Genomic DNA, 27,232 nt, shown 5'->3' on the forward strand with positions numbered 1-27,232 from the left:
TCAGCTGGGCAAGTTACATGCTGCCTCTTTGGTGGTCTGCGCAGGAATGGCTGAGAGAGCTTCTGCTTCCAGAATATCCCCGGTCTTTTTGCTCCACCCCTACTTCCTGTCTGGCTTTCCCGCCTATATTGCCTGCCTGGCCAATCAGCGTTTTATTAAAATACATGATTGACAGAATACAGATAATTCTCCCGCACCATGCCAGCATGCATGTTACAGTGAGCATGCCTGGCAGAGTTTGGGGTGGTCGTAAACTGCTAGTGCTGGAAACCAAATGAAGGTCAACCGCAAAAATGCATCTTCTATCACCTGTGCAGCATTTTCTAGAAAGTTGTACTGGGTTTTTATCTTCCTCAAAATACAAACATGATCTGTATTGATTGGAAAAACTCATGAAACGGGTAAACTATAAATATAGCGTATTTTCCTTTACAGGGTGCCACTGTCAATTGATGTAGGCCCAGGTAGATTATTTAGATGCCTGTTCATCTGAAAAATGTGCCGGCTTTGTAACCAAGTGATTTAAAAACCCACAAAAGGTTCAAGTGTTTGCACTGCTCTGTACATAAGAACTCCAGAGCGACCAATAGTCTTTGTTCTGCCTCAACAATAGATTCTTCATGGCAGCCTAACCACATCATAGAATTTTTTAAAAAAGCACCCTCCATTCCTGGACATACCCTATGCTCCATAGATTCTGTTACCATTGCCACAATATCCCAAAAAAAAATTACTCCCCACCCAAAAAACAGTCAAGCTCACTGGTTATCAGATCTGGTTATCTTTTATTGAAATATTTTCTCTTGTTGCTTCTTAGCTCTAGAAAAGGGAGAGAAATTACCAGTCACAATGGGGAACATATTTCCACAAAGAATTTTCACCCTTTAACAATACCTCTATGTAAGACAGAGGCAATAAAAAGCCCAGCTATCCCCACACTAACAGAACAAGGGGAAAAATGCAATGTCACTTACAGCTGGACATTCCACAGCACCACTGTTGATGTCATCAATGATGTCATGAGGGTGGCGCCCATCCACATTGCAGCCCACAGACTGTGCAGTACCCAGGATCTCTTTAATAGTTCCTATATTAAAAGGAGAAGCTTCAGTCCCTTGCAACTCTTTATTGAGGAGCAAAGGGAAAAAACGATGGCTTGATACATCCCACTGGGTGGTGACAATGCACTTTAATCTGGTACTTAGGAGGCCAGTTTGGTTTACAGTTACTAGTTCCATAACAGGATACACAGAAAAGTCAGTGTAAGTAACTTACCAGAAAGTTCTCTGGCTAAAGACCTGTGTCGCATCTGCCGGGCAATGTTGACGATCTCGTCGAAAGTGATATTTCCACTGTGTTTAACTGTGGGAAAGAAAGCATAAGGGTGGTTTTGCTATTTTAAAACGCGTATGTGCCATCTTCTGTGATAAGATCATCTCATTTTCTATGTCTAGCTGTCCCCATGCTTTCGGCACAGAGTCATCCACATGGAGGACAACCCTGTTTCCTAAAGCTGGGGCTTACTGTCAGCTCACCACTGGATTGCACCAGCCAATAGTACTGGTCAGGTGCAGTGGCGGGTGGCTGAGGCAGAATCAACTTCAGCAGCCCAGCATAACTTCAGAGATGGGAAATGCAGCTTAAATCCCCGGGGCTAAGTGTCCAGTGTCAACCAACGCAAGAGTGACTCTATTCCTGACCCAGGAGTCAGAACAAAGGGTCTAAAGTGATCCTGTCGGACCTAAGTTTCATCAAAAGGAACTAAAGCCAAAAAGCAAACACTGGAGGAACCAGAAAAGTGCAATCAACTCACTGTTCTTCTGCTTCTTCCTGTCTCTTGGTGGCTCCTTGAGGGCTTTGATGATCAGGGCAGAGGCAGAGGGCACCACTTCAATCTACAAGGGAAATCACTGTGAGCACAGTGCAGGAACCCTTTAATACCAGTACTGCCACTAAAGTATGTCAACGGGGCCTGGGAGAGAGAGTGGTTAACAGCACTTCCTGCCCAGCCTAGCCATTTGATTTTAATCCTAAACTCTAGGCCCTACATGGCGGACTCCTACACCCTGGCACCCACCACCTTCCCAGAAGCCTTCCCGTGAAGATAAGCTAGATTCACCAGAACAGCGAGATCCCATGACTTCCCAAGAGGTACCACCTCAGCCTTCCCCCACACCAAGCAATGTAAATACCTGGGCCTGTCTGTTCTGGATGGTCAGTTTCACCGTAATCCTCAGGCCTTTCCAGTCACCGGTTGCCTTGGCAATATCATCACCAACTTTTTTCGGAGACTGTAAAAAGAACATTAAAGTTGAAGGCTTAGCCTTTAAACTCACGCCTGCCAGCTCTACAGCCCTCCTCATCGCTCCACACCTCACTACTACACCAACTGTGCCAGAAAAGCTGAAGAAAACAGCTGTGATGGGGTCACCTGCAGAGCTTTAATGCTAGGCTCCCAAGGGTTACCCACGAAGAGCACTCCCTTAAAATCTCACGGGCGAGCAGGTTTTAACCAGCCACTCATCGACTCCACTGCTCCTTCTAGGAAGAAAGGCACCAAGCGCATGGTAACGCCTGAGCCTCTTTACCTCCTAGAACCTGCCTGATGACTGTCACAACTATGCCGTGGCACGAGCCTATAAACCCTTTTAATTTCAGCCTTCAAAAGTTTTTAGAATCAAACCAGGGCTGAAGGGGACCCGGGTTCGAGCCCCAGCACCCACATGGTAGAGGGGATCAACAGGCACAGACACAGGAAAAATGTGTCTGATCTCATGCTAAACCGACAGCTGTCGGCAGCGACTTACCAGACCCAGGGGGCCGATCTTGGGGGCCAAGGCGGATGTGGCGCCGACCTCACCTCCGGTACACCTCAGGTACACTGAGAAAAAGCACAATCAGACCTTCCGCCGAACGCGCCGGGCAGTCGGGCCGCAGCCCTCCCAGGGCCAGGCCTTACCCAAGGCACACAGGCTGCAAGAGCGCGGGCGGTGCTCCCTCCCCATCTACACACGAGGAAGGCGAGGCCCAAGAGAGGCAGCCCCGCAGCCCCGGAGCCAGGCCCGGGACAGCCAGCACGCGGCGGGGAAAGCGCCACCCGTAGCCCGGGCGCGGCGAGGGCACGCACCAACTTTGATCTCGTTGGGGTCGAACTTGGGCGGCATGGTGGAGGTGGCTGGTGTCGGATGAACCCGGATTCGGGACGACCGAAGGAAGTTGCACCGTTGCCTCCTCCGAGCCGAAAACCGAAAGGACGGTCGTCACCCCGCCCACGCCGGATATAGGCATAAAAGCTCGGCTCTCGCGATAACCACTGGCTCCGCCCCTCGTCGGGTGACACCCTCGCCGCCCTGTTTATTGTGGGCAGGCGTTTGCGGCAGAGGACTGGAGAGCCGTGTTCATGGGTGAGCTAGGGAATTCGGAAGGGGTGGATGTTCCAGCACCTTCCCCGGGAACTGTCAGAGTAGAAGGGCTGCCCCAGAAACTCTGCTTCCTAATGTATTCCACGTTCCCTTATCAAGAGGATGACTCTGAAGTCCCACGGCCCCGCCCCTCCCCTGAGGAATCCGCATCTGACTTGCGGGACCCTCAGTACCAATGCTACCCTAGTACCCTTCTTACCCATTTGTTTTGTGTGCATGTTAGTTATACGAGCAAACTATTCGGGTCTAAACCACGATTCTTAATTCTGCGATTCTTTGGTTTCTAGAGTCTCAACACTGTCATCCTGAGCTGCATGACTTTATGAGATTCAGAGTTTCTGTCCTAACTTCCTATGTTTGAAAGAGACCCGACTTCAGGTCGCCTTACTGGTGCCTGTGTCTGCATCTATGACCAAGCCTTCAGAGTGATTAGCCTACCTTGAGGTCCACCCCAACATCGGAACATCGGCAAAGGACCTTTCCGTCCACAAAGCCAGGTCAGCCACTGGCCAGCTCTGCCAGGGGAGGATGGGTGTGGTTCTCCCGACCAAGCTACACCATCAGGGAGGTTCAAACCAGATTTGAAAGAACCTTTGCTGAGTATGACTAGGGAAGAGGACTTGGTGTGTGTTTTGGAGATGATTTGGGAATCTGGACTTGGAGGAAAGGAATGAGGGAGAGCTAACCATTAGCGAGCAGAAGGGAAGTCATCGGTAAGGGATGGAGGAGGGCTCTTTTACATCATTCTTCATGAGTGCCAGCAGGTGAGTGAGGAAGGAGCTGGCTTTGCAGGCCTGACAACCTCCCCTGACAGCCCACACACACCCAGGAATGGAGACCTGAAATCTCTAAGGACCAGGGATGTGTCTTCAACTGCAAGACCCCTCTAGCCTTTTCTCCCTGGCCCCTGTGATAGTCTTGAATCTGCTTGTCATGTGTGTGGTGCACTCTGTCAGATTCTATGACATGGCCCTGACATACATGAAATGACTGAGCCCCACTGAACCCAACAGTGGCAACATTGCTCCATCTTACGTCTGAGGAAATAGGCTCTGACTGGTGACCCAAAGTGACAGAGCTGATGTCTTGGATGTCAAAGCCTATGCTTTTGTTAGCTGCACACTTCCTCTCAGTGGTTGCTTCCTTCCTGTCTCTGGCTCTTACACAGCAGTGGAAGTTCTAGATTCTGGGCCAGCTATGGGCGACCAGCTTCTGAGTTCAGGTTAACTTTGTTGAACTGTGAAATCCAGGGAGCTGTGCAAACTGCGCAGGGTCAGGGTTTGAAGGGCAAGAACCCCAGATGGTTCTTCTGTAACCCAGGTCGTGTAGCCTGGACATAGGGCTGTCGGGAGGATCAAAGGGATAATAGCGTCAAGGGTGGGAAGGTTCCTGAGGATTCATAACTCTCTTTAATCTTGGCATGGTTGAGTTCCCCCTAAGTCGTGGGTACTTCCAGTTTAGTCTTGCTGGTGCCACTCTTGACAGCTTCATCGGCTGAGTCTGTCAAGAGTCCTCAGAGAACATCCCTGGAAGGCATCTGGGGGAATCTTCCATACTAGAGGGTGATGCCAGCGCCTCCCAGAGGGTCAGTGGCAGGTGAGCCCAAACCCAGGGCACCTGGCCTGCATTTATGTTCTTTCCACCATATTCTGTGTTTATTGCTTTGTCAACAAAGAACAAAATGTTGAGCATTGCTTTGTGGGCTCAGGGACCGACTGAATGAGGCAGAGAGCCCTATCTGCAGGGAACTCTGGCCAGCTGGCCAGCTGCATCTCTGAGCTGCCCGTCTGCAGTGTCAGGTACAGTGCGGGTTTCCAGCTGCATCTCCGAGCTGCCCACCTGCAGTGTCTGGTACAGTGCGGGTTTCCAGCTGCATCTCCGAGCTGCCCACCTGCAGTGTCTGGTACAGTGTGGGTTTCCAGCTGCATCTCTGAGCTGCCCGTCTGCAGTGTCAGGTACAGTGCGGGTTTCCAGCTGCATCTCCGAACTGCCCACCTGCAGTGTCTGGTACAGTGTGGGTTTCCAGCTACATCTCCGAGCTGCCCACCTGCAGTGTCTGGTACAGTGCGGGTTTCCAGCTGCATCTCCGAGCTGCCCACCTGCAGTGTCTGGTACAGTGTGGGTTTCCAGCTGCATCTCTGAGCTGCCCGTCTGCAGTGTCAAGTACAGTGTGGGTTTCCAGCTGAATCTCCGAGCTGCCCACCTGCAGTGTCTGATACAGTGCGGGTTTCCAGCTGCATCTCCGAGCTGCCCACCTGCAGTGTAGATTCCCAGGTACTGACTTCCATCTTGTGTTCCAGTGTCCAGAACTCACACAGGAGGATGCCCCTCTTCTTTCGGAAGCGGAAACCCAGTGAGGAGGCTCGGAAGCGCCTGGAGTACCAGATGTGTCTGGTAAGGCAGGTGTATTGTCTCTCCCTCCTGTCATGTTTCTAGGGGTACTTCCCTCTGCCTTCCCTCCCCTGGGAGTGCCCTTCCTCACAGGATGAGTGTGTGTTGGCTTTTTTCCCTGCTGGACCTCATACTGGGCCACCTGCCAACCGGACCAGTAAAAGCAGGCTGCGGCTGTGTCCCTTCCAGCTCCTTAGGCCTGTGTCTCTTTCCTACTTTCTCTATCCCACAAGTCTCTTTTGCCCGAGTGCTTTTGTTGTTGTTGTGTGTTTTGATTTGGGGAACTGGGCATGGCTCATACCTGAAAGTCCAGCACTTGGGAGTCTGAGACAAGAAGATTGCCACAGATTCAAGGCTAGCCATCCCAGTACCTACATGGCAGCTCACAACTGTCTGTAACTCCAGTTCCAGGGGATCTGACATCTTCATACAAACATAACATGTAAGCAAAACACCAATGCACATAAAATAAGAATAAGTAAACCATTAAAAAGTGGGGTCTTTTTTTTAGATTGATTTATTTATTTTCATACAGTATTCTTTCTGTCTGTGTGTTTGACTGCACACCAGAACAGGGCAACTGATCTCATCATTGGTGGTTGCTGGGAATTGAACCACTGTGTGGTTGCTGGGAATTGAACTCAGGATTTCTGAACAAATAGCAGGTGCTCTTAACTTCTGAGCCATTTTCCAGCCCTAAAGAGTGTTTTGTTTTGTTTTCTTAAAAAAGAACTTCCAAGGCTCAAAACAAAGCCAAACCAAATTACCATTAATTTTAGGAGAAGCTAAACACCATGAATATGAAACACTCACAGAATCAACAGAACTTTTGTAAATATACAGGACTTGAAGATTCTTTCTGTGGGGTTGGGGGCATTGAGGAATTGAGACAGGGTTTCTCTCTGTAGACCAGGCTGGCCTCTAACTCAGAGATCTGCCTATGTCTGCCTCCTGAGTGCTGGAATTAAAGACGTATACCACCACACCCAGGAGATGTGAAGACTTTTTTAAAAGCCTTTTTCTCGAACCTATGCAGAGAGTTAATTCTTGCAGGGCACAAGCAGGAGGACCAGGGGTTGGAGGCCAACTTTGTCTACACGATGAGTTTGAAGCTGCCTGAGACCTTGTCTCAAAAAAGAAAAAAAAAAGCAAAAACAATTTAACTTAAAAATGTCTTTTTTCCTTAGGCAAAAGAAGCTGGGGCAGATGACATTCTTGACATTTCTAAATGTGAACTCTCTGAGGTAAAGTAAGGGTGTGTAAAAGCTGTGAATTTAATCCGTCCTGTGTCCTTGAGGAAAGCAGCTGTAGACAGAGACTTACAAAATGGCGAGAGAGAAGGTGGGCAGGTGGCTCCACTAATGAAATACTTGCCTTGTAAACATGAGGACTTGTGTTCCCCGGAGCTTGCTAGCCAGCCATCCTGGCTGAATTAGTGCGCTTTTAGTTCAGTGAGAGGCGGGGAGTAAGACACTTAGCGTCAGTCTCCTGCTTGCGTAGAATGTGCGCACTCAGACACAGTCAGACACATTAAGTAAGAGATGTTCATTATACTGCATTCTTGTCCAAAAGAATCGAGATCGTCTTTTGGCCTCAACATAGTCTCCAAAAGTCAGGGCCTAGTTTAAAAATGAGCCAGGTGTAGCAGAGCACACCTTTCCTCCCAGCATTCCATTCAGGAAGTAGAGGTAGCAAGGATCCTGAGCCTGAGGTCAGCCTGGGCTGTATAGTAAAACCCTGGAGAAAAGCAGGAAGGGAAATCTGGGGATGAAACTCATTGGTAGAGTTTGTTAAGCATGCAAGATGCCTTAGGTTCAATCCCCAGTACTATGGAAAGAAAGGATTCCTGGGGTGCTGGGAGAGAGGACTCTACCCCCTAACAGTTCCTGATACCGCAGAGTAGGTAGGCTAGGGTGGGCTGAGCAATCTCCTCCATTCTTCCCCAGCCGTCCCCTGGCTAAGCACTGTCCTCAGTCCCCTCCCACCGGTGCCACTGAGAGCAGTTGAGGAAGCTGGCAGGTGAGGAGGCTCTGACCCTTCTTTGTCTTGTCTTAGATTCCATTTGGAGCTTTTGCAACGTGCAAAGTTCTACAGAAAAAGGTAAGCAGGGTTGTTGTTCAGAAAACCACTTGCTGAGTGTCTGTTTGGGGGAAACTACGTGTACGTAGAGGAGCCACTGTCCTCACACAGCCACCTTCCTGCTCTCTGGCCCTTGCCCTTTTGGCCCGCAGTAGAGATTGTCACAATTAGAGCAGGCTCTGGGATTGGACCACTCTGAGATGCTCCTGGCCCTGACTTTCATAGCCTCGTGACTTAGGATAGCTTGCTTACATGCTCACACCTCTTTTTCTTTTATTAACTTTTAGCATTTTATGTGCATATGTATTTTGCCTGGATATATATTTGGGGATTTTGTGTGTTTTTTTTTTAATTTATTTATTATTTATTATTATGTATACAGCATTCCTTCCATGTATGCTTGCATGCCAGAAGAGGGCACCAGATCTCATTACAGATGGCTGTGAGCCACTATGTGGTTGCTGGGAATTGAACTCAGGACCTCTGAAAGAGCAGTCAGTACTCTTAACCACTGAGCTATCTCTCCAGCCCCTGGATGTATATTTGTATCACATGCATGTGTGCTGCCTGGGGAGGCAGGAAGCCCAGTGACTCTCTGGAGCTGTAGTTAGAGACGGTTGTGAGCTACCATGTGGATCCTGGGAAATCAAACCTTAGTGCTCTTAACTGCAAAGCAATCTCTAGCCCACACCCCATTTTCTTCATCTGTGGAAGGAAGAAGACATTTATAGCTGGCTTATGGTATAGTGTGATATCTCTCACATGAGTGATAGAGAGGTAAGTCTGCCAGTCACACAGAACAGTTACTACCTCCCCCGGTGTATTTCATAGAGAGGACACTCGGTGCATTCTTGCCGTCCTCAGAGTTAGAAGGGGGTGAAAACATTTCTAGAAGATCATGCCAGGCTTTGCATACAGGTGGGTACGTGCACATCACAGAGCCGGACCCAGAATGGTGAAACATGTTCTGCCAATAGCGTAGTGAAATTCTTCGGAAAAGCAGGAGTCAGTGTCTAACAAGAATAGCCATGGTTGGCACAGTCTGAGTAGTGGACCCCATGATAACCCAGGCTAAACATTCTTTCACCAGGTGACTTATTAATTGCCATGGCTGCCCTTGGAGAAAGGCACTGAGTACTCTATTTTCTAGGAGATGTTAGAACCAGGAAAGGCTAAGCAGGATAGCTGACCCCTTCTAAGAATATAAGGTAGACTCTTTCCCCCGGGTAGCTCATTACTCTAACGGCCTCCCTCATTGTGGTCTTTTTGAGCAAAGATGCACGGGGCGCAGCATGGCCGCCCAGTGCCAGGGCCAAGCCACTGACTTCACCCTTAGCCTTCCCTGTGTGCTGCTCTCCTGGGACCCGACATTTCTCTCCTCTCTTCTCAGGTGTTGATCGTGCATACGAACCATCTCACATCCCTGCTTCCCAAATCCTGCAGCCTCTTGAGCCTTGCCACCATCAAGGTACTGGGCCCTCTCTAGGCACCAGGGACTCTGGTGCTTCAGGCGGCAGCTGAGCCTCCACACCCTCCTTGGGTCTTCTCTGTTAAAATATGCCGAAAGGTCCTCACAGAATGGTCACTGTGGTGTCTGAACAGTGTGGTTTCTAAGCACTCCTGGGTGTTGTTGGTAAAGAGAACCCAGCCCCAGCACCTGCCCTCCGAGGCTCCGCTCCATCTGCTCCTAAACCCAAGTCGAGTCAGCAGAAAGGATGTGGTGTGACGACCCTAACGAGGGGAGCAGGAGGGGCGTCCAGAGAGGGCATTGCTTCTGATACGTCAGTGGCCTGGGTGGACTCCCTCCTGACTGTGGACCCCTCCAGAATATGGTTACAGTGTCCGCCCGGGGTTGTTCTATGTGGAGGTGAATGTGTATGGGTGGGTCCCACACTAAGAGTGAAGACTGAAGTCCTGCTCTGTGTCCCAGTGTTCCATCCTTAGCTCCAGCAGGTGGGGTTGGAGTGGCTTTGTTCCACGTTGATTGTGGTTTGGGATCTGGTTTCACTATACAGTCCCAGCTGGCTGTGTAGTCCAGTCTTGCCTCAGACTCACAGAGACCCTCTATTGCCTGAGTCCTGGAAGTAAAAGTGTATGTCACCACGCATACTGCTCGGTGTTTCTAAGAGATTTACTCATTTTTACCTTGTGTTGATCATCATTTGCCTATCTATATATTGTGTGCACCACAAGCATGCAGTGCCTAAGCAAGTCGGAAGACAGCATTAAGAGCTGGAGTTACAGGCTCTTGTGAGCTGTCCAGTGTGGATGCTGGGAACCAAACCTGGGTTGTCTGCAAGAGCAGCTCTTAACTGCTGAGCCTTCTCCACCCTCACTCCATGCTTTTCTGTTGTTTTCATTGTGCTGAGTTTTGTGTGTGTGTGTGTGTGTGTGTGTGTGTGTGTGAGAGAGAGAGATCAATATACCCAGGCCCTCACACATATTGGTGATTTGCCCTGCCACTGAGTCACACCCCAGCCCATGTGTAATTTCTGTATTCAGTAAAAAGAGAACATGTAAATCAGACATGGTATAGCTGCACATATCTGTAATCCTGAGCATTGGCAAAGAGGTTGAGGGAAAAGAATTGCCTAGCCTGGGCTACACTGTAAGAGCTTGCCTCTAAACCCTGAAAGGAAAACAAGCGCTAGTGGAGCTGGGTGTGCTGACACGCTGACACACGCCTTCAGTGGCGGCAGAGCAGGCGGAGCTCTGTAAATTCAAGTCTAGCCAGATTACTTAGTGCAAGACCTTGCCTCAGGAGAAGGGAGGGCATAGTGGTGCACACCTTTAATCCCAGCACTCAGGAGGCAGAGGCAGGTAGGTGGATTTCTGTAGGCCAGACTGGTCCACTGAGTGAATTCTCAGATAGCCAGGACTATGTAGAGAAACACTATTTCAAAAAAAGAAAAAAAAATGGCGAAAAAGATTCTGAGGCAGGATGCTGAACGAACGGCGGGCAGGAAGAAGGGTTATTGTGGGTGTCTGAGTCCTTTGTACGATCGAAGAGAGAGGGCCACTGCGGGATGAAATAAGGCCTTGCAGGCAGCAGGGAGAGCCAGCCACACTGGAGATGATTTAGTGACAGTCACACAGAAGTTGTTTAGAGTAAAACAAGTTCCTTATACCAAACCCAGACCCAAGCTACACTTCTGGGAGGAGCACCTCGCCCTTGCGTTTTCGGTCCTCACCGTGCACTGTTTGCAGAACCCAGGTGTGCCAGGGCCGTCGTGTGACTAAAGTCACAGAGGCTGTGAAGGTCCTTCAGAGAAACAACTCTGACAGCAATCACTGTCTTCCACATGATTTCTTCAGGTCCCAGTGCTTCCAGAAAACAACTCTCGTTCTGAGGTTTCCCCTAGATACAAAGACCCTGTTAGATTTCCTGCTACAGGTTGCCATTTTGTTACCGGGGTGTGAGGAGGCCTTGTCATCTTCAGCTGCTCTGGATTCTGGGTTCCTGGGGCCTGACAGACATGTTTGTTCTGTAGGTTCTGGATCTCCATGACAACCAGCTGACAGCCCTTCCTGATGACATGGGGCAGCTGACAGCCCTACAGGTAAGGCTTCTGTAATGCTGGGACGTTCTGGTGTGTTGTCACCATGGACCCCGGCTGCACTGCACTGGGCACCGGTGCTGCCTTTCCCATCGCACCCTGGCTGTGAGGGGCTCGCTACCAGGACTTAGCATGTACTTCATGGTAGTTCATGGCTTCACAGCTTTAATTGCTCCTCCCCCAAAAACAAACACCTAGCGGGTCTCCATCTTAAAGACAGATTCCAGAGACTGTAGATGTGCTGTGGAAAAGTACCCTGGTCAGGTTCCCCGCACCTACATGGCAGCTCACAGCTGTCTGTAACTCCAGTTTCAGGGGACCCAATGCCCTCTTCTGGCCTTCACATGTGGTACATTACATTACATACATGTGGTACATAAGTTTGTTTTTATTTTTTGGTTTTCTGAAACAAGGTTTTTCTGTGTAATAATCCTAGCTGTCCTGGAACTCCTCTATAGACCAGGCTGACCTTGAACTCACAGATATCTGTCTGCTTCTGCCTCCCGAGTGCTGGGATTAAAGTGTGCCGCTATCCCCTGGCAATGCATAAATTTTTATATATTATTTTTAAAGGACAAATTCTGTACTCTCCTGGCTCCCTGTTCCTTTGTCTGTAGCTGTCCCTGCACTGGCTGAGTGCTTTATTTGGGGCTAGCCCTTAGATCAGCCCGCGCCTCCCTCTCGGGGCTGTAGGAGGAAATAAAGGCCGGTCTGTTCAGTGCCTGGGTGATGCAGGCCAAGCTTGCACTCTTACCCTGTAGGCTTCTCGTGTCGTTGTTTCCTTCCTTAGGTACTGAATGTGGAAAGGAACCAACTGACGCATCTCCCACGCTCTGTCGGGAACCTGCTTCAGCTCCAGACCCTCAATGTGAAAGGTGGGGCCACACCTCCAGGATCAGGCCAGCCACCGAGTGTGAGGGTGATGCCATAAGCCGTAGTGACCCCGACTAGCTCAGTCTGACTCTGGTCACAAACCAGAGGCTGTAGGCAAAGGCAGACCATAGTGAGCAATGGGAAGAGAGCAGGCTAACGGGCAGGACAGGAGGAAGAGCCGCTGCAGTGGCTCTGCGTGGCTCGGGACACTCTGAATAATGCCGGCCCATGGATGTGGCTGGTCTGTTAACTCCACGAGGCAGGCTAACATGAGGAAAATAAGGCTCTGAGATGTGGCCTGTCAGAACCCTCTCCCCTGCAGTGAGGTAGTGACTAGCCAAGATACCAGTGTGCTGTCCTCAGCCTCCAAAGAGGACTTGGCCTCGCCGTGGGCAGGACCAGGCTCTTATCTTACCCTGGCTGGCCCTAGCCTCGGCACAGAGAGACTCAGCTCCTCATGTGACTCTGGGAAGTAGTGTGCTCTAATACAGAGGGGAAGCGGCACAGGGAGGGGAGGCCGGGGTAGCAGTGTCAGGAGGTGGCAGCAGGCTTTGGGTCCCTGCAGACAACAAGCTGAAGGAACTTCCTGAGACCCTGGGGGAGCTGCGAAGCTTGCGGACCCTCGACATCAGTGAAAACGAGGTTCGGAGACTGCCGCTGATGCTGGCCCACGTGCGGACCCTGGAGGTAAGGGGCACTCTCTTGGGTGTCACCGAGGGCTGCCGTGTGAATGTTTGTCATATGGTGACCTTGCTGCCATCCTGGCAGTGGGAGGGTATAAGTCCAAGTGAAGGAGGACGGGTGAACCCAGAAGGGTCTCACTCTATGGCCTTGACGCCAGATTTGAAAAAAAGTGAGATTTGGGACATGGCCATGGAAATGGGAGCATTCAGTGGTAGAGCGCAACAAAGAGGGGCTAGAACAGACAATGAACGGGAAAGATGGGCGTGGAACAGAGGCAGTGGAGATCTGGGCTCGGTGTGGAAAGTGGATCTCGTCAGAGCACAGGTGGGTAGGGTGAGAATGTCCTGGGACCCCGTGAGTCACCGAAGGGTGAATGAGGAAGCCGCGCACACCAGAGGAGTCTGTGTCCTCGCAGTCTGCGTGAGAACCCAAGATCCCGGTGGGGACAGAGTTGTTCCTTTAAGGCTTCTCTCCGCAGGTGGCCTTCCTGGGCCCATCCTCTGTCTCTGAATGTCTGTCACATCTCCTCTTCTCAAAGGACACCAGTCAGATTGGTCCAGCCTGGCTCTAAATGTGAATTCTGGAGCCCAGGGGTTAGAACTTCAGTGTATAAAGCAGGGACACAGCAAACCCACCACAGACACCAGCACTAGGTGACCCGCTCAGGGACAGTGGACTCTTGGTCCTGACAAGGGTGGCTTGTTGCTCCTCAAGCACTTTTGCACGTTTTTTGAGATAAAGTCTTGTGTAGTCCAGGCTGACCGTGAATTTACTTTGTAGCTGAGGATGGCGCTGAACTTTTTGATCCTCCTGCCTCCACTTGCTGAGATTACAGATGTGCACCCATACACTCAGTCTGTGTGGTACCAGGTATCAAACCCAGGGCTTTGCTCTACCAACTGAACCACCTCCCCAGCCCCTTGTTGGCACTATCTGAGACTGGGCCTGTGCTAACTCCCAGACCCCCCTGTGAGGCAGGTCCTGGGACACAAACAAGTTTATTGGATTTCTCAAAGGCCACACAGCTCCGTAGATGGGATTGGACATTACAGCTTCTGGAACAACCCTATGACCTCTCATGTAAAGCTCAGTATCTGGAATAGGGATTTATCTGTCACAGTGTTGACAGCTTGTCTGAGCTTCCCAGAACTCCCCAGGTCCTTTGGTGAATAACCTCCGTCAAGCCAGACTGCAGAGCATCCGTGTCTGTCCCTCGCATGGTGGTGAAGCACAGTGTGCTCAGTCAGCTCCGTTCTCTGTGCCTCTCGGGAGAACGTTCTGTGGTGATGGGCGTTTCTACTGACTGTGCTGCCCGATTCGGTGGCCATTTGGGATGTGGCTGTTGCCACCAAAGAACTGAATGGTGTTATTGAGTCTTTATTAATTCCCAGGTAAAAAGCCACATGTGCTTTGTAGTTGCTCGGCCCCTAAGGCTATCCTAAGATACTCAGAGCCCTGAGGGACTGAGGCTGTGGTTCAGTGGGGGAGCACTTGCCTAGCATGCCTGAGCCCCAACACTGCAGCAGATCAGATGGGACTCATTGCCCGGCTGCTCCTTTAAAAAACTCTTGGGAGCTTCTTATCCCCCTGGACAGACTTTTTTCAGGGTGAGCGCTCGGGCATTGTCAACGAGGCCATATTGTGTGCCAGCTCCATTCAAATGCTGTGCCCTGTTACCTACCATACATCCTGTCAAATCAGGGACACCATGCCTGTGTGCCACTGAGGGAGCTAAGGTGGGTGACCTGTTTAGGGCGCACAGCAGACTGCGCTGTGCTGGACTTGAAGGCCAAGTGTCTCTCAAGGGACAGAATGCCCCTGCAGGTAATAGAAATGCTGTCATCTGTGCAGCCACAAAAAGCCATGTATCCATATAGCCAAGGTGGCCTTTACTAATTAAAACTGAAATTAAGGTTGCTTGTGACAATGCGTACCTGTAATCTTGACACTTGGGAGGCAGAGGCAGGAGGATCACAGGTTCCAATGCAGCCTGGACCACATTTTTTTTTCTTGAGAAAAAAAATGGGGTTAGAGCAATGATTCAGTGGGGAAAGTGCTCGCAAAGGACCTAATTTCAGTCCTAGAGCCAGGCACCTGCAATCCCAGCCCTGGGAGGCAGAGACAGCCGGTCCCTGGGCCTTGCTAGCCGGCTAACCTAGCCATCTTACCAAGTTCCAGGCTGGTGAAGATTACCTTCAAAACAAAGTGAGTGGTTCCTAATGAACAGCACTCAGGCTTAATCCTCTGTCCGTCCACATGCACACACACATGTACACCCAAGCATGCACACACACATCAAGAAATGCAAATGGCCACGTGTGACTCTCAGCCACTGAACTGGGCAGTGTGGCCCAGAGTCCACACTCAAGCTACCACGGTGATGACTAGTGTCACCCATGTGGGATGAATGCTCTTTAGATCTGGCCTTCGCTACTCTCTGGGTGCTCCTAGGAGGCCGGGGAGACAGCAAACTCTGCTGGGTGGTGACGTGGTATACACAGTAAAGGGTCCCCTGTGTCCACAGACGCTGAGCCTCGACGCCACGTCCATGGTCTACCCCCCGCCAGAGGTGTGTGGTGCTGGCACTGCGGCCGTGCAGCGGTTCCTTTGCAAAGGTAAAGGCAGGCCACCTCTGCTCTCCTCCCACCCCCATGGCCGTCCTGGCCACAGGCTGGGGACCAGCTGAGACCAGGTGGTACAAACTGCCCGGTCAGCGGTCAGAGTCCAGTGAGGGCAGCATGTCCAATGAAGCATAGTACAGAGATGGAAGCACCCAGTCTGAGCTCAGGAGAGATCAGGGTCAGGCATCTGACTTAGGTTAGGGCTGGGGAAGGCCTGTCTGAGAAAGCAACTTGTCTGACACTGGAGTGGAGAGCTAGGGCCAGAAGAGACTGTATTTCTAGCAGAGGAGGCAAGTGCTAAGAGACCTAGAGGAAGGGGGGGGAACCCGAGGTACTATGGAGCCAGTGTGACTGGAGTGCTGAAGGCCTAGAAGGAAAAATGGGGGGGGGTGCCCAACAGGAGACCGGGTTTTGTAAAGTAAGAAGTAACTTGAGGAAGGAGGAGGACAGGCAGGCAGACCCTGGTGCCCTGGGCATCAGAAGGGAGCAGCTTCGGGCTGTAGCACCTGTCAACGTGGTTCCTGTTACCTGTGGCGTCCTCAGAGCAAGCCTCTTGTCTGAATTCTTGAAGTGGTGAAAAGAGAATTAAAGGATGATTTTATCAGTATGCAAATGATCCCAGACCTGCTATCCTGGGTCTTCAGAAAACAAAACAAAATGAAACAAAACTGAACTCCAGTTCAAGGTCAGGCTGGGGAAGCTGGGGAAGCTGGGGAAGTGACTCAGCTGCCCTGTGCTGGCCTCTTAAATATGAAGCCCTAAATTGGACACCAATACCACATAATGTGTGTGTAGTCATAAACCCGTAATCCGAGCATTCCAGAGGTGGAATCAGGTCTGTAGTACATCTGGAGTGTCTGTCTCCAGATAGATAAATAGCTCAGAAATTACCGCTGGGTATGGTCCTGAGGACTCAGAAAGCTGATGCCGGGAAATCAGGGTCAGTCCTGGACCAGCCTGGGTTACATAGTGAGTTCAAGGTTAGCATGAGCTATGTAGCAAGACCCCATCCCTCTCCCCCCCCCCCTCGTTCTATGCTGTCAGTATCTGTTCGAGCTGACCATCCAGGTTCCCAGCTCAGTTAGTTCCCTGACTAGGTGTTTGCCCAACAGAAAGAGCAGCCATGGTGTCCACAGACGCTCACGGCAGCGCTGTTCCCATAGCAGTGCCCCCCAGTGGGAGAATGAGTGAATGGCTTCATACTCACATGTGAGAATCATACAGCATTGGAAGAACAAACTCTGCATACGGCAAGCGGGAAGGGTCTCTGCCGGAGTAGAGGGAGAAAAGCCAGGCACAGAACGCATGCTTGTACCTGGCAGCAGGTCCCTGGCTTGTAAGGGTGTGTTTGTCTTAAATCTGCTTCAGGCTCTACCCCAGAGCACTTGCTAGCAGACGTGAGGCTTCAGTTCCCAGCTGCTAAAATAAAGGAAAAATTTTTTTCTGAGTAAATAGTTTACACTTAGAATTTTAACACCTGGGGAAACAGAAGGAAGATTGTGAGCTTGAGGCTAGCCTGGGCTACCTACTGAGACTCTCAATACCCAAGAATGTTTTAAGATTCTCTAATGCGTATATAAACAATAGACATAAAAACAAAGCAGTAAATTTGCGTATGCTGACTACAGAACTCAAATATATGATATCATATTTTCCCTCCCTAGGGGGTTGAACCAGGGCCCTCACACATGCTAGGCAAGGGCTCTACCACTCAGTGCATCCCAACCCTTTTTCTGTTTTTAGTTTGAGACAGGGTCTTACTAAGTAACTCACACTGGCCTTGAACTTGCTCTGTAGCCCTGATAGGAGGCTTAGAACTAGTGGTCACCCTGATTTCTTTTCTTTTTCAAGACAGGATTCCTCTGTAACTTTGGGGCCTGTCCTGGAACTTGCTCTTGTAGACCAGGCTGGTCTTGAACTCACAGAGATCCACCTGCCTCTGCCTCCTGAGTGCTAGGCTTAAAGGCATGCGCCACCACTGTTCAGCCACCCTGGTTTCTGAGTAGTTAGGATTATAAGCCTATGTCTCCAGGTCTGACGTTGAACAATAATAATTAGACAGCAGTGAGACCCAGCCTTGGGAGTTTGAGAGTGAACTGAGCCAGCAAGGTGGCTTCAGTGGCGGAGGGAGGACGAGAGTGAGGGCGGCAGGAGCAAGCAGTGGAGCGCTCCTGACCAGCCTGTGCCCCTTCTCCCATAGAGTCAGGATTGGAATACTACCCTCCTTCTCAGTATCTGCTGCCAGTCCTGGAGCAAGATGGAGCTGAGAACTCCCAGGACAGCCCCGATGGAGCCATAAACAGATTCTCCAGGGAGGCGGCTGATTGGCAGGTAAGATATGCTGCCAGCAGGGGCGAACCTGTGTGGCTGTTCTGTGAGGGCTGCAGGCATAAGGTGTTCAGAGCTGTAGCCACAGATTTCTCCATTCAGACCACAGACTCAGCTACCTCAGCTGTCCAGGCCACCAGCTCACCACATCAGCTGTCCAGGTCTCCTCTGTTCCCTGGGCAGACCATGTCCCTTTGCCCAGCGTCTTAGGGCAAGCCATTCCCACCTGGAACTCCCCGCACTCTTCCATTTTCATTTTCGCTTACTAATTTTTTTAATAGGTAGCTAAGGATGACCTTGAACTTTTAAAAAAATCTATTATTTTGTGTGTGTGTGTGTGTGTGTGTGTGAGAGAGAGAGAGAGAGAGAGAGAGAGAGAGAGAGAGAGAGAGAGAGAGAGAGAGAAACGTACAGTGGTTCTCACGCTGGAGCCCCTCAGGCCCCTTTATCGGTTCTCATCCTTCCATCTCCTCATGCCAGTGAAGCAGGCTGGCTGGGGCCAGTGGGAACCGCGGCCACCACCCTCTCCTCACCTCTGGCTCTTCTCTCCCCAGAACCGGTTCTCTGACTACGAGAAGCGAAAGGTAAGGGCCCTCCCTGCCACTTTTCTCCTGGAGGATGGCAGCTCCTTGGAGACTTGCAGAACAGCTTCCATCTCGTCCCCACAGGAGCAGAAGATGCTGGAGAAGCTGGAGTTTGAGCGGCGCCTGGACCTCGGGCAGCGAGAGCACGCCGAGCTGCTGCAGCAGAGCCACAGTCACAAGGACGAGATCCTCCAGTCAGTCAAGCAGGTGCGTGGCCACGCGCCAGCCTGCCTGTGCCCCAACTCTGTGGCCTCCTGGTGTAGGCCGAGGCACCAAGTGGCCAAGCAGGGATTAAGCTGCCCCACCATCCCCGGGAAGCAGGAATGGCTGCCCTGACTGGATATCCTGGCCAGCCTCCTTGGGCACAGTGGACACTAATATGCCTAGCGGGGAGGGAGGGACCGGCCCAAGGTCACAGAGAGCCTGCACAAAGTGAGACAGGAGCGCCACTCTTCTTCCTCCAGCCGAAACCCTGACTGTGCCCGCACCTGTGGTCCCTGTGTCTCCCCCGCTGCAGGAGCAGACTCGGCTCGAGCAGGGCCTGAGTGAGCGCCAGCGCTGCCTGGACGCAGAACGGCAGCAGCTGCGGGAGCAGCTGAAGCAGAGCGAGCAGAGCATCGCCAGCCGCATCCAGAGACTCCTGCAGGACAATCAGAGGTCAGTCCTGACTCGCCCCTGGTATAGCCTCTGAGGGCCAGGGTCCTTTCTCTCAGTCTTCCCTGGCCCAAGCGTTCCTCTGCTAAGGTCCGAGGAAGGCGATTTTACGGGGTACAGACTGGGGTTCTGTCACAGGACTGTTAACTGCACTTAGCCACACCGGGCCCATCCCCCTTCTACATATTAGCAGGTGAAAGTCACAGCCTGCTCCTACATTTGGCTTCCACATTGCCTGTTGCCCAAGGGTGGCTGCTCACCCTGTAGGGAGCAAACTGTCCTACATAGGAACCACCAAGCCAGTTCACGATGGGGTTGGAGAGAGTGGCTGAGTGGAGATCCCGTGTCTGAAGACATCTGGTCAGGGTCTACCACAGGGAGAGTCTAGAAACAGGCTGTCGCCGCATGCTCCTCTAGCCCCAGGCTTCCTTCTCCCGTGCCTCGGGTCCTTTTCTTCTAAGGAGACTTGACTGGCACTTCTGTGCCAAGCACTGTGTTTTGTTTTTATAAGACATAAGTTTCTCCGTGCAGCCCTGGCTGTCCTGGAACACGCTCTGTAGACCAGGTTGGCTCAAACTCAGAGATCTTCCTGCCTCTGCCTCCTGAGTGCCAGGATTAAAGGTGTACACCACCTTATCCAGCCGCCTAAGAAATACTTTCACTTCCTGTCACAGGAGAGCCTTAGAGGCCTTCACAGCCCTTGAACAGAGCTCCTGGGTAGTGAGCTCAGCCATTGTTGGGAGGTGGGCAGCTTGGCTGGGCGCATCGTCGCTGGTGCTCACAGGCCCCATTTCCGGTTTTCCCACAGGCAGAAGAAGAGTTCTGAGATCCTGAAATCGCTGGAGAATGAGAGGTGAGTGAGCCTCGGGGATCATGTGCCTAGAGAAAGCTCCCTGCTCTGGGGAACAGATACCTTGGGGCCTCCCTGCTGGGGGAGGGGGGGAGCCATAGGCTCCTCCCTTGTCCTGAGAAGTCACTCTAGGAGAGTCACCTCTTGGCATCTAGTTAGTCATAGCTCTTCTTTAGTTTCTCAAAATATATGTACATTCTCGAGAGAAACAGAAATATGAAGGAAGGTGGATCTGTAATGCCCATCAGCTATAAAACACTTTCAATAATTCACATTTAGGTCAAGTGTGGTGGCGCACGCACGCTTTTAATCTCAGCACTAAGGAGGCAGAAGCAATCAAATATCTTGAGTTCAAGCCCAGCCTAGTCTACAAAATGAGCTCCAGAACACCCAGGTCTACATAAAGAGACCAAACCAAAATAAATGAATAAAATTTTTAAAAATTCACATTTGTAGAAATAAAAAGAATATGATACTTTTGTCCCTCAAACCACAGCTGCTCAAGTATCTTAAATAAAGGGAAATATTCAACCTATGGGTCACAACAAGGGGTTGAATGACAATTTTACAGGGGTCACCTAAGACCATCAGAAAGCACAGATACTTAAATTCTGATTCATAACAGTAGCGAAATTACAATTATAAAGTAGCAGCCAAAACGATTTTTATGGTTGGGGTCACCGCAACATGAGGAGCTGTGTTAAGAGGCCGCAGCATCAGGAAGGTTGAGAATGTTTCCTTGTCTGCTCGACACGCTCCCTGATACCTGATACAAAATGCGTGCTGTGCAAATAGCAGCTCCACTCCATTGCTTAGGAGATCGCAGGGAAATACGCTCATATCAGTACAGACACAAGATTTCTTCAGGTATTACTGAACAGCGATCTGTTGACTCTGCAGACAGAGAACCCACGGATGCATGGGACCACTGCATCCCTCCCTGCTAGATGCGGGCAGCTTGAAAGCAGAACAGACACACATTGCTTTTCAGATGTTTTGCGTGTGGAAAACAAAGGGAGCCCTCCCCAGGGTGACGCTGGGTGTCTGTGATAGACAGGAAGTACGAGTGGTGGCCCTTTGTCCTGGGTATTTATCAAGCCGAGTCCTCTGAGGTATACCGCATTTGTCGTCAGGCTTGGTGCGGCTGTCATTCTAGCCTTAGGGAAGTGAAGCGGGAATTCAGAAGGATCAGGAGATCAAGGCCAGTTTTTACTACATAGTGAGTATTCATGGACATGGACCGAGAGATGGCTCAATACGGAGTTACCTGCACGGCAGGACCTGAGTTCACACCATCCTTACGGCAGGACCTGAGTTCACACCATCCTTAGCGTCTGCATAAAATCCAGGCACAGCAGTGCATCCCGTAGCTGCAGGGCTGGGAGGTAGAGCTCGCTGACCAGCCAGCATGAGCTTCAGGTTCAGTGAGAAACCTTGTCTCAAAAAATAAGGTAGAGAGGGACACCTAGGGAAGACATCTAGCATTGACCCTTGGCCTCCACAAGCAGTACACGTGCCCACATGCACACACTCGCTTGCACATGCACACACGCACAAGACTGAGTGTGGTGGCGCATGTCTGTAACCCTAGCACTCAGGAGGAGCACAAGCTCAGGGACAACCTGGTCTACATAGGAAGTTCCAGGATAGCCTAGGCTACAGAGCAAGGCCCGTCCAAATAAAAGGGGAAAAAAATATTTTAAAGATAGGAAGGGGAAAAATATTTTAAAGATAGGAAGGAAAGAAAGAAAGATAAAGGATGACAAGAAGGACTGACACTGTTGCCTGCCCCTCCCTGAGCTGTCGCTGGAACGTTTTCCTGATTTTCCTGGGTACTTCCTCTCCCCAGCCATCTCAGCCCTCACCACACAGCAGCATCTTCAGAGTGCTCCCCGGGGGATGTCCTGCCCAGACCAGCTGTGTGCCTGCTGAGGCACAGCTGAGTGGTAACGGTGACACACCCATTCAGCCCTTAGTGACAGACCATGTCTGATGCTGGGCTGGGCCAGGCCAAGAGGACAGCCCCGTTCAGGTGGCAGCAGGTGGAGCCTCTCAGAGGATCCAGGCTTTGATCTAAGTTCCACCCAGGAACATGCAGGGTGCTAATCGATCGAGCCACCCTTGGCATGTGAACACAGAAAGCACACACAGCATGGAGCGTTTGTATGTAAAGTTACCTTGAAATGTTTTCACCTCTTATGTCATACATGTAGTTTTGTACCCAAAGCCTTGTTTATAGGAGGCTAAAGAGATAGCTCAGCAGTTACAAACACTAGCTGCTCCTTCAGAGGACCTGGGTTCAATCCCCAGCACCCACATGACAGCTCACAACTAACATAACTCCAGGTCCAGGGGATCTGGCAGCATCTTGAGGCCTCTGTGGACACTAGGCCTGAATGTGGAACACAGATGCACGTGTAGCAAAAAGACCTATGCGCATAAAATGGTAATTTTAAGACCTTCTAGAAGGCAGAAACAACAGCCAGGGCTGCATAGTAGAAAGATTCTGCGTCAGAACAAACAAAACAGAATAAACACCTTGTTTGAAGTTGTTTTTAGGCTAATGTCCCCTCCATACCTTAAGTGAACCCTTCTTGAGGTAACTGCAAAGGCGTTCAGGTGAGGCTCTGGCTTCTCACAGACTGCTATCAGTTTACATTCCTCTTGGCAGTGCAGTAAGGTGCCCCACTGTCTGAAGTCACCAGCAACAACCGATGGCAGCATCTTTCAGTGGCCCGGGATGTTAGGCACCTTCCCGTTTGTTCATGATATTGGCTTCTAATGTTGGTGGCTGAAAAAATAATCATCTTTAAGCCTTAAAGATTCGTTAAAGCTGAGGCTCAAAGTTAACATCCTCAGGAGATGTGTGTGGTGCTTTGGGCATGCAGCAGGGATTGGTGTATCAGGGAGGCTTTCTAGAGGAGGTAGTGTTTATCTAGTAAGATTCTTGCTGGAATGAATGGATGGATTTTGATTTTGTACTTTTTTCTCTTCCTAGAATAAGAATGGAACAGTTGATGTCCATAACCCAGGAGGAGACAGAGAACCTGAGGCAACGTGAGATCGCCTGTGAGTTGTAGGGTGGGAAAGATGAGGGGCTTTGTGGGCGGTGCTCGTGGCTAGACTGTTCCTGTCAGTCTCGTGTGGAGGTACTGAGTGTCACCCTGACAGAGGGTAGCCAAGTCTGTCGTGGAGCTCAGGCCCTGGGATCAGGCAAGCTTAGTGTCTGCGTCTCAGGTTTCCTGTCTATAAAATAGAGGGAAACGACAGTTACCTGCCTACCACACAGGACTGTCACGGGGATCTGAGCATGTCACAAATTTGGCTGCTCTGACTTCTGCGCTGAGAGCCGGGGTCAGCCTCACTCGGCCACTCTTACCCCTCCTGGTGTGCCCAGTTGGCCCCGAGCTCCACAAGGTCCACACTGATGAGACTTGATGGCATGGAGACTTTGCAGCCATGGGCTCAAGAAGGCACTTCCTGTCCTCAGTTAAAGTGGAGATTGACTGTCCCCGTCTTTGAGGCTTTTGTCATGGGGGGTGAGGGGCTCTGTGTGCCAGACTTGCCATACACATGCTCACCACACCTACAGAGGCTCAGCTCACAGACAGCTCTGTCAGAGGTCTCCATTTGTTAAAGAACAGCTGTGGAAATCACCAGATATTTATTGAGTTAGTTTCCCAGAGATGGGACCAGCATCCTGGACTTTGTGTTCTTAGCCTTTCAAATCTCCCATTTGCTGTTACTTTGATGGATCGCAGGGCCTAGCACATGCTAGGCAAGCACACTACCGCTGAGCCACATCCAGCCCCTTACAACTTTTATAACCTAGAAAAAAAATTCAACAAGGGAGCTGGAGAGCTGGCCCAGTGAGTGGTCAAGAGCACAGGCTGCTCTTCCAGAGGACCTGGATTCTAATTCCAGCAGCTCATGGTAGCGCACCACCCACCATCTGGAACTCCAGTTCCAGGGGATGCAGCACCCTCTGCTGGCCTCCACAGTCACTGCATGTACATGGTGCACAAGCCACACAAGCAGAACACCCATACACATAATTTTTTTGAAGTTTTAATTAATTCAACAAAAAATAGCAAAAGGGCCACTATGTTTGGTTTTTGAGACAGGGTTTTGTGTGTGTGTGTGTGTGTGTGTGTGTGTGTGTGTGTGTGTGTGTAGTCCTGGCTGCCCTAGAACTTGCTTTGTAGACCAGGCTGGCCTAGAACTCATAGATTTGCCTGCCTCGTCTTCCTAACTGCTGGACTAAAGGCCTACACCACCAGCACCCAGCAGTATAGATTTTCTTTTAAGGCTGGGTGCTGGTACTCATCTGCAATCACAGAACTCAGAGTGCTGAGGCAGGAAGATTGGGAGTTCAAGGCCAGTCTGGGCTGTTTAGCAATACTGTCAAAGAAGGAAGGAAAGAGGGAGGGACTTTGTTTAAGAATGACTGTCCAGCTAGGCAGGGTGGTGGTACCCGCCTTTAATCCCAGCACTTGGGAGGTGGAGGCCAGCCTGATCTACAAGAGCTAGTTTCCAGGACAACCAGAGCTACGCAGAGAAATCCTGTCTTCAAAAAGAAAAAAAAAAAAAGAGGAAGAGAGAGAGAGTGGCTATCCAGCAGGTCAGCCCCCTGGGAAACCCAAGAGCAGCCACCCCGTCTCTGTAGCTCACAGCCTTCTCTCTGCAGCCGCTATGCAGCAGATGCTGACCGAGAGCTGTAAGAGCCGGCTCATCCAGATGGCCTATGAGTCTCAGAGGCAGAGCCTGGTCCAGCAGGCCTGTTCCAGGTAAGGTAAGGAGGAGCGTGTGTTCCCAAATGTGGGCTCCAAGGGGGTCGGCTGGGGGCCCAAGACTGAGCGAGAGGAGAGCTTGAGCCTAAACTCCCTAGGCCACCCCAGCTTTGGCAGTGCTGTCAGGATGGGGGTGGCCAACCTCTGGGGTAGGCAGTGATGAAGTGAGTGCAGCCCTCCTCGGCCCATCCTGTGTGCCCGGTGCCAGTCTGCCTGTGGAGATGGAACTGTTATCCATCCAAAGCTGAGGTTCTGGGGGAACGGGCATGGTGGCACATGCTTGTAGCACTTGGTAAGTAGAGGCAGGAGGATCAATAGTTCAAGAGTGAACTACGTAGTGAATTGAGCACCCACTTGAGCTGCATGAGACCCTGTCTCAGAACACACGCCTGCGTGCATGTCCGCACTCACGCACATGCGCACTCACAGGGCTAGAGAGATGACTCCACGCCTGCGTGCATGTCCACACTCACGCACATGCGCACTCACAGGGCTAGAGAGATGACTCAGCTATTGAAAGCCCTGGCTGTTCCTGTAGAGGACCAGAGTTGAGTTTGCAGCACCCACCGATGACTGAGGTGCTAATGGTCACTGCACAGATGCCGTGCACTTCCACATATGCAGGCAGAACACTCATAAGCATAAAAGTAAATCTTTTTTTCAAAACACCAAGAAACTTTATAAAGTTAATGTGAAAGAAACTCAAAGCTACCATCTTGATGCGCGGGAAGCCTGAGGTGGTGAACTCTGTGCCAGTCGCCAGCCTGGTTGTAGGGCTGAACACAGGACAGCCAGTGCAGAATTGCTGGGAGGAACATTCCAGAAGGGAGTGGCTCACCAGGGCTCACCAGAGGTGGTTGGGCAGGAGCCAGGCATCCACCTCGGGGGTGTCGTGAAGGAGATGGAATGGAGGACCTGGGCGGCTCTCTGCCCACCCGCTGCTCCGCCACCCTCCTTGATGTCCTTAAGGCTGCACCCTGCCCTCTGCCAGTCGTGTTGTTTGTCTCGGTCTCCTCCCAGGTGCCCTGCACACGGTAGGTGCTCAGGGACTACTCAGTGAGTGACTGTGCTGTTTTTTCTGGCAGCATGGCCGAAATGGACCAGCGGTTCCAGCAGATTCTGTCATGGCAGCAGATGGATCAGAGCAAAGCCATCAGCCAGATCCTTCAGGAGGTAAGCCCCGGCCCAGGGCTGACTGCAGCCTCCTGTGCGACCCAGGAACCCCGTGGGCCTCCGGGCATAGCCCTCTGGTCCCTGGCTCTACTCCCTGGGGACACTCATCCCACCTAAGGACTCAGTGCCCAGAACTGACTGGCGTCCTGCTCAGGAAGCCGGGCAAGGGCCCTGTCTCCTGTCTCCGCACCCGCTGCTGCTCTCAGCACTGCCTTAGAAGGTGCCAGGCAGAGCCTGAAATGGATCAAGCAAGGACCCCACTGTGGTCATTTAGGTCCCTGAAGTCGACCCTGCCCCTTCCCTGTGCTTGTCACGGCCTTTTCCTTTGTATTTATATCGTCCCAGCCCTGCTCAGCCGTCCACCTCCCTTCCTAACTCCAATCTCTTTCTTCTCCCAAACTGGTATGATTTACTGTCTCTGGGACCCTGTTTCTCAGGGAGGGTACCTGCGTCTGGTTAAGGAGAGACTGGAAATCTAGGTAGACGTGGCACCAGAAATGGGCAGCAGAAGCAGGCAAGCATTTTCTGTTGTGGGAATGCAGTGTTCAGGACTGGACATGTGGCTCAGTGGCTAGAGACTCCCTAGCATGCCCCGACCAAGGTTCCATTCCCAACACCTCAGGAAACAGTGTGGTGGCACACACCTGCAACCCTGTCATGTGGGAGGGAAATACAGGAGGATCAGAAGTTCAAGATCATCCTCAGCTACATAGGGCGTTTAAGTTGGAGACCAGACTGGGCTACATGAGGCCACCTCACCTCAATAAATAAATAAATATTAAGAGTCTGGGTGAAGTGTCGCACTCCTTTAATCCCAGCACTGGGGAAGCAGAGACAGGTGGATCTCTGTGAGTTTGGGGCCAGCCTGGTCTACATAGCTAGTCCCAGGACAGCCAGGGAAACAGAGACCCTGTCTCAAAAATGAAAACAAATGAGTAAAACAGGAAAAAAGAAAGGAAGACGTTGGGTGCACAGCATGGGCCGTGGCAGCACGGTGCCAACCCTTGGGTGGTGCAGGGAATGGCGGCTTTGTCACGGCTTCCGTGCAGGTTTATCCAGAACCATCACCCTCTGGTTCTCTTCCCCATGAAATAGTCCCTCTCTGTTCTCATGTCTCTCATTCATAAATACATGTGTATGAACTATATCCATATTTAAATCTAAGAGTTCACACATAAGAGAAAACTGCGATATTTATCTTTCACTTAACACCGTGACCTCCAGTC

General features: G+C 51.1%; 2 protein-coding genes and 1 non-coding gene across 5 annotated transcripts in view; 1 reads left to right on the forward strand and 2 right to left on the reverse strand.

Annotated features, from left to right (window-relative positions):
- Positions 1–765: 765 nt before the first annotated feature.
- Positions 766–3,268, reverse strand: Rpl12 (ribosomal protein L12). Of its 2 annotated transcripts, none has more exons than XM_048432153.3 (7): positions 3,128–3,268; positions 2,808–2,881; positions 2,193–2,291; positions 1,814–1,895; positions 1,276–1,362; positions 975–1,087; positions 766–819 (listed from the first exon to the last, which is right to left on the reverse strand). In XM_048432153.3, exons 1-7 carry the CDS (start codon positions 3,162–3,164, stop codon positions 814–816), a joined length of 498 nt encoding a protein of 165 aa, XP_048288110.1. In that variant the 5' UTR covers positions 3,165–3,268; the 3' UTR covers positions 766–813. The 2 variants fall into 2 exon arrangements, with proteins under 2 accessions (XP_048288110.1, XP_048288109.1); XM_048432152.3 differs by lacking the exon at positions 3,128–3,268 and adding an exon at positions 2,960–3,108.
- LOC125399069 (small nucleolar RNA SNORA65) lies at positions 1,453–1,581 on the reverse strand. Its single transcript, XR_007231597.1, has one exon. It is a non-coding gene; the product is annotated as a small nucleolar RNA SNORA65 (small nucleolar RNA).
- Positions 3,259–27,232, forward strand: part of Lrsam1 (leucine rich repeat and sterile alpha motif containing 1) — a 35,634-nt gene continuing 11,660 nt past the window's right edge. For both annotated transcript variants that reach the window (XM_087899718.1, XM_087899719.1), the window contains exons 1-18: positions 3,259–3,404; positions 3,710–3,919; positions 5,723–5,816; positions 7,001–7,057; positions 7,869–7,913; positions 9,283–9,360; positions 11,384–11,452; positions 12,240–12,324; positions 12,888–13,009; positions 15,531–15,621; positions 17,828–17,958; positions 18,510–18,539; positions 18,624–18,746; positions 19,057–19,196; positions 20,002–20,046; positions 23,042–23,112; positions 24,731–24,830; positions 25,919–26,006. In XM_087899718.1, coding sequence (XP_087755844.1) covers positions 5,745–5,816; positions 7,001–7,057; positions 7,869–7,913; positions 9,283–9,360; positions 11,384–11,452; positions 12,240–12,324; positions 12,888–13,009; positions 15,531–15,621; positions 17,828–17,958; positions 18,510–18,539; positions 18,624–18,746; positions 19,057–19,196; positions 20,002–20,046; positions 23,042–23,112; positions 24,731–24,830; positions 25,919–26,006 — 1,347 coding nt within the window. In that variant the 5' untranslated portion in view covers positions 3,259–3,404; positions 3,710–3,919; positions 5,723–5,744. The remainder of the gene's footprint in view (positions 3,405–3,709; positions 3,920–5,722; positions 5,817–7,000; positions 7,058–7,868; positions 7,914–9,282; positions 9,361–11,383; positions 11,453–12,239; positions 12,325–12,887; positions 13,010–15,530; positions 15,622–17,827; positions 17,959–18,509; positions 18,540–18,623; positions 18,747–19,056; positions 19,197–20,001; positions 20,047–23,041; positions 23,113–24,730; positions 24,831–25,918; positions 26,007–27,232) is intronic.

The sequence above is a fragment of the Myodes glareolus genome, chromosome 21 (assembly GCF_982192425.1).
Source record: "Myodes glareolus chromosome 21, mMyoGla1.1, whole genome shotgun sequence".
In the NCBI taxonomy this organism is placed as follows: domain Eukaryota; kingdom Metazoa; phylum Chordata; class Mammalia; order Rodentia; family Cricetidae; genus Myodes; species Myodes glareolus.

Bases quoted from the DNA above. Each gene is read 5' to 3' on its own strand.
- Rpl12 (XM_048432152.3), bottom strand. From the start codon at position 3,005: ATGGGGAGGGAGCACCGCCCGCGCTCTTGCAGCCTGTGTGCCTTGG. The intron at 2,882-2,959 runs GTAAGGCCTGGC...GCTTTTTCTCAG, and splicing joins TTGCAGCCTGTGTGCCTTGG to TGTACCTGAGGTGTACCGGA. The intron at 1,896-2,192 runs GTATTTACATTG...TTTCCCTTGTAG, and splicing joins TCCAGAACAGACAGGCCCAG to ATTGAAGTGGTGCCCTCTGC.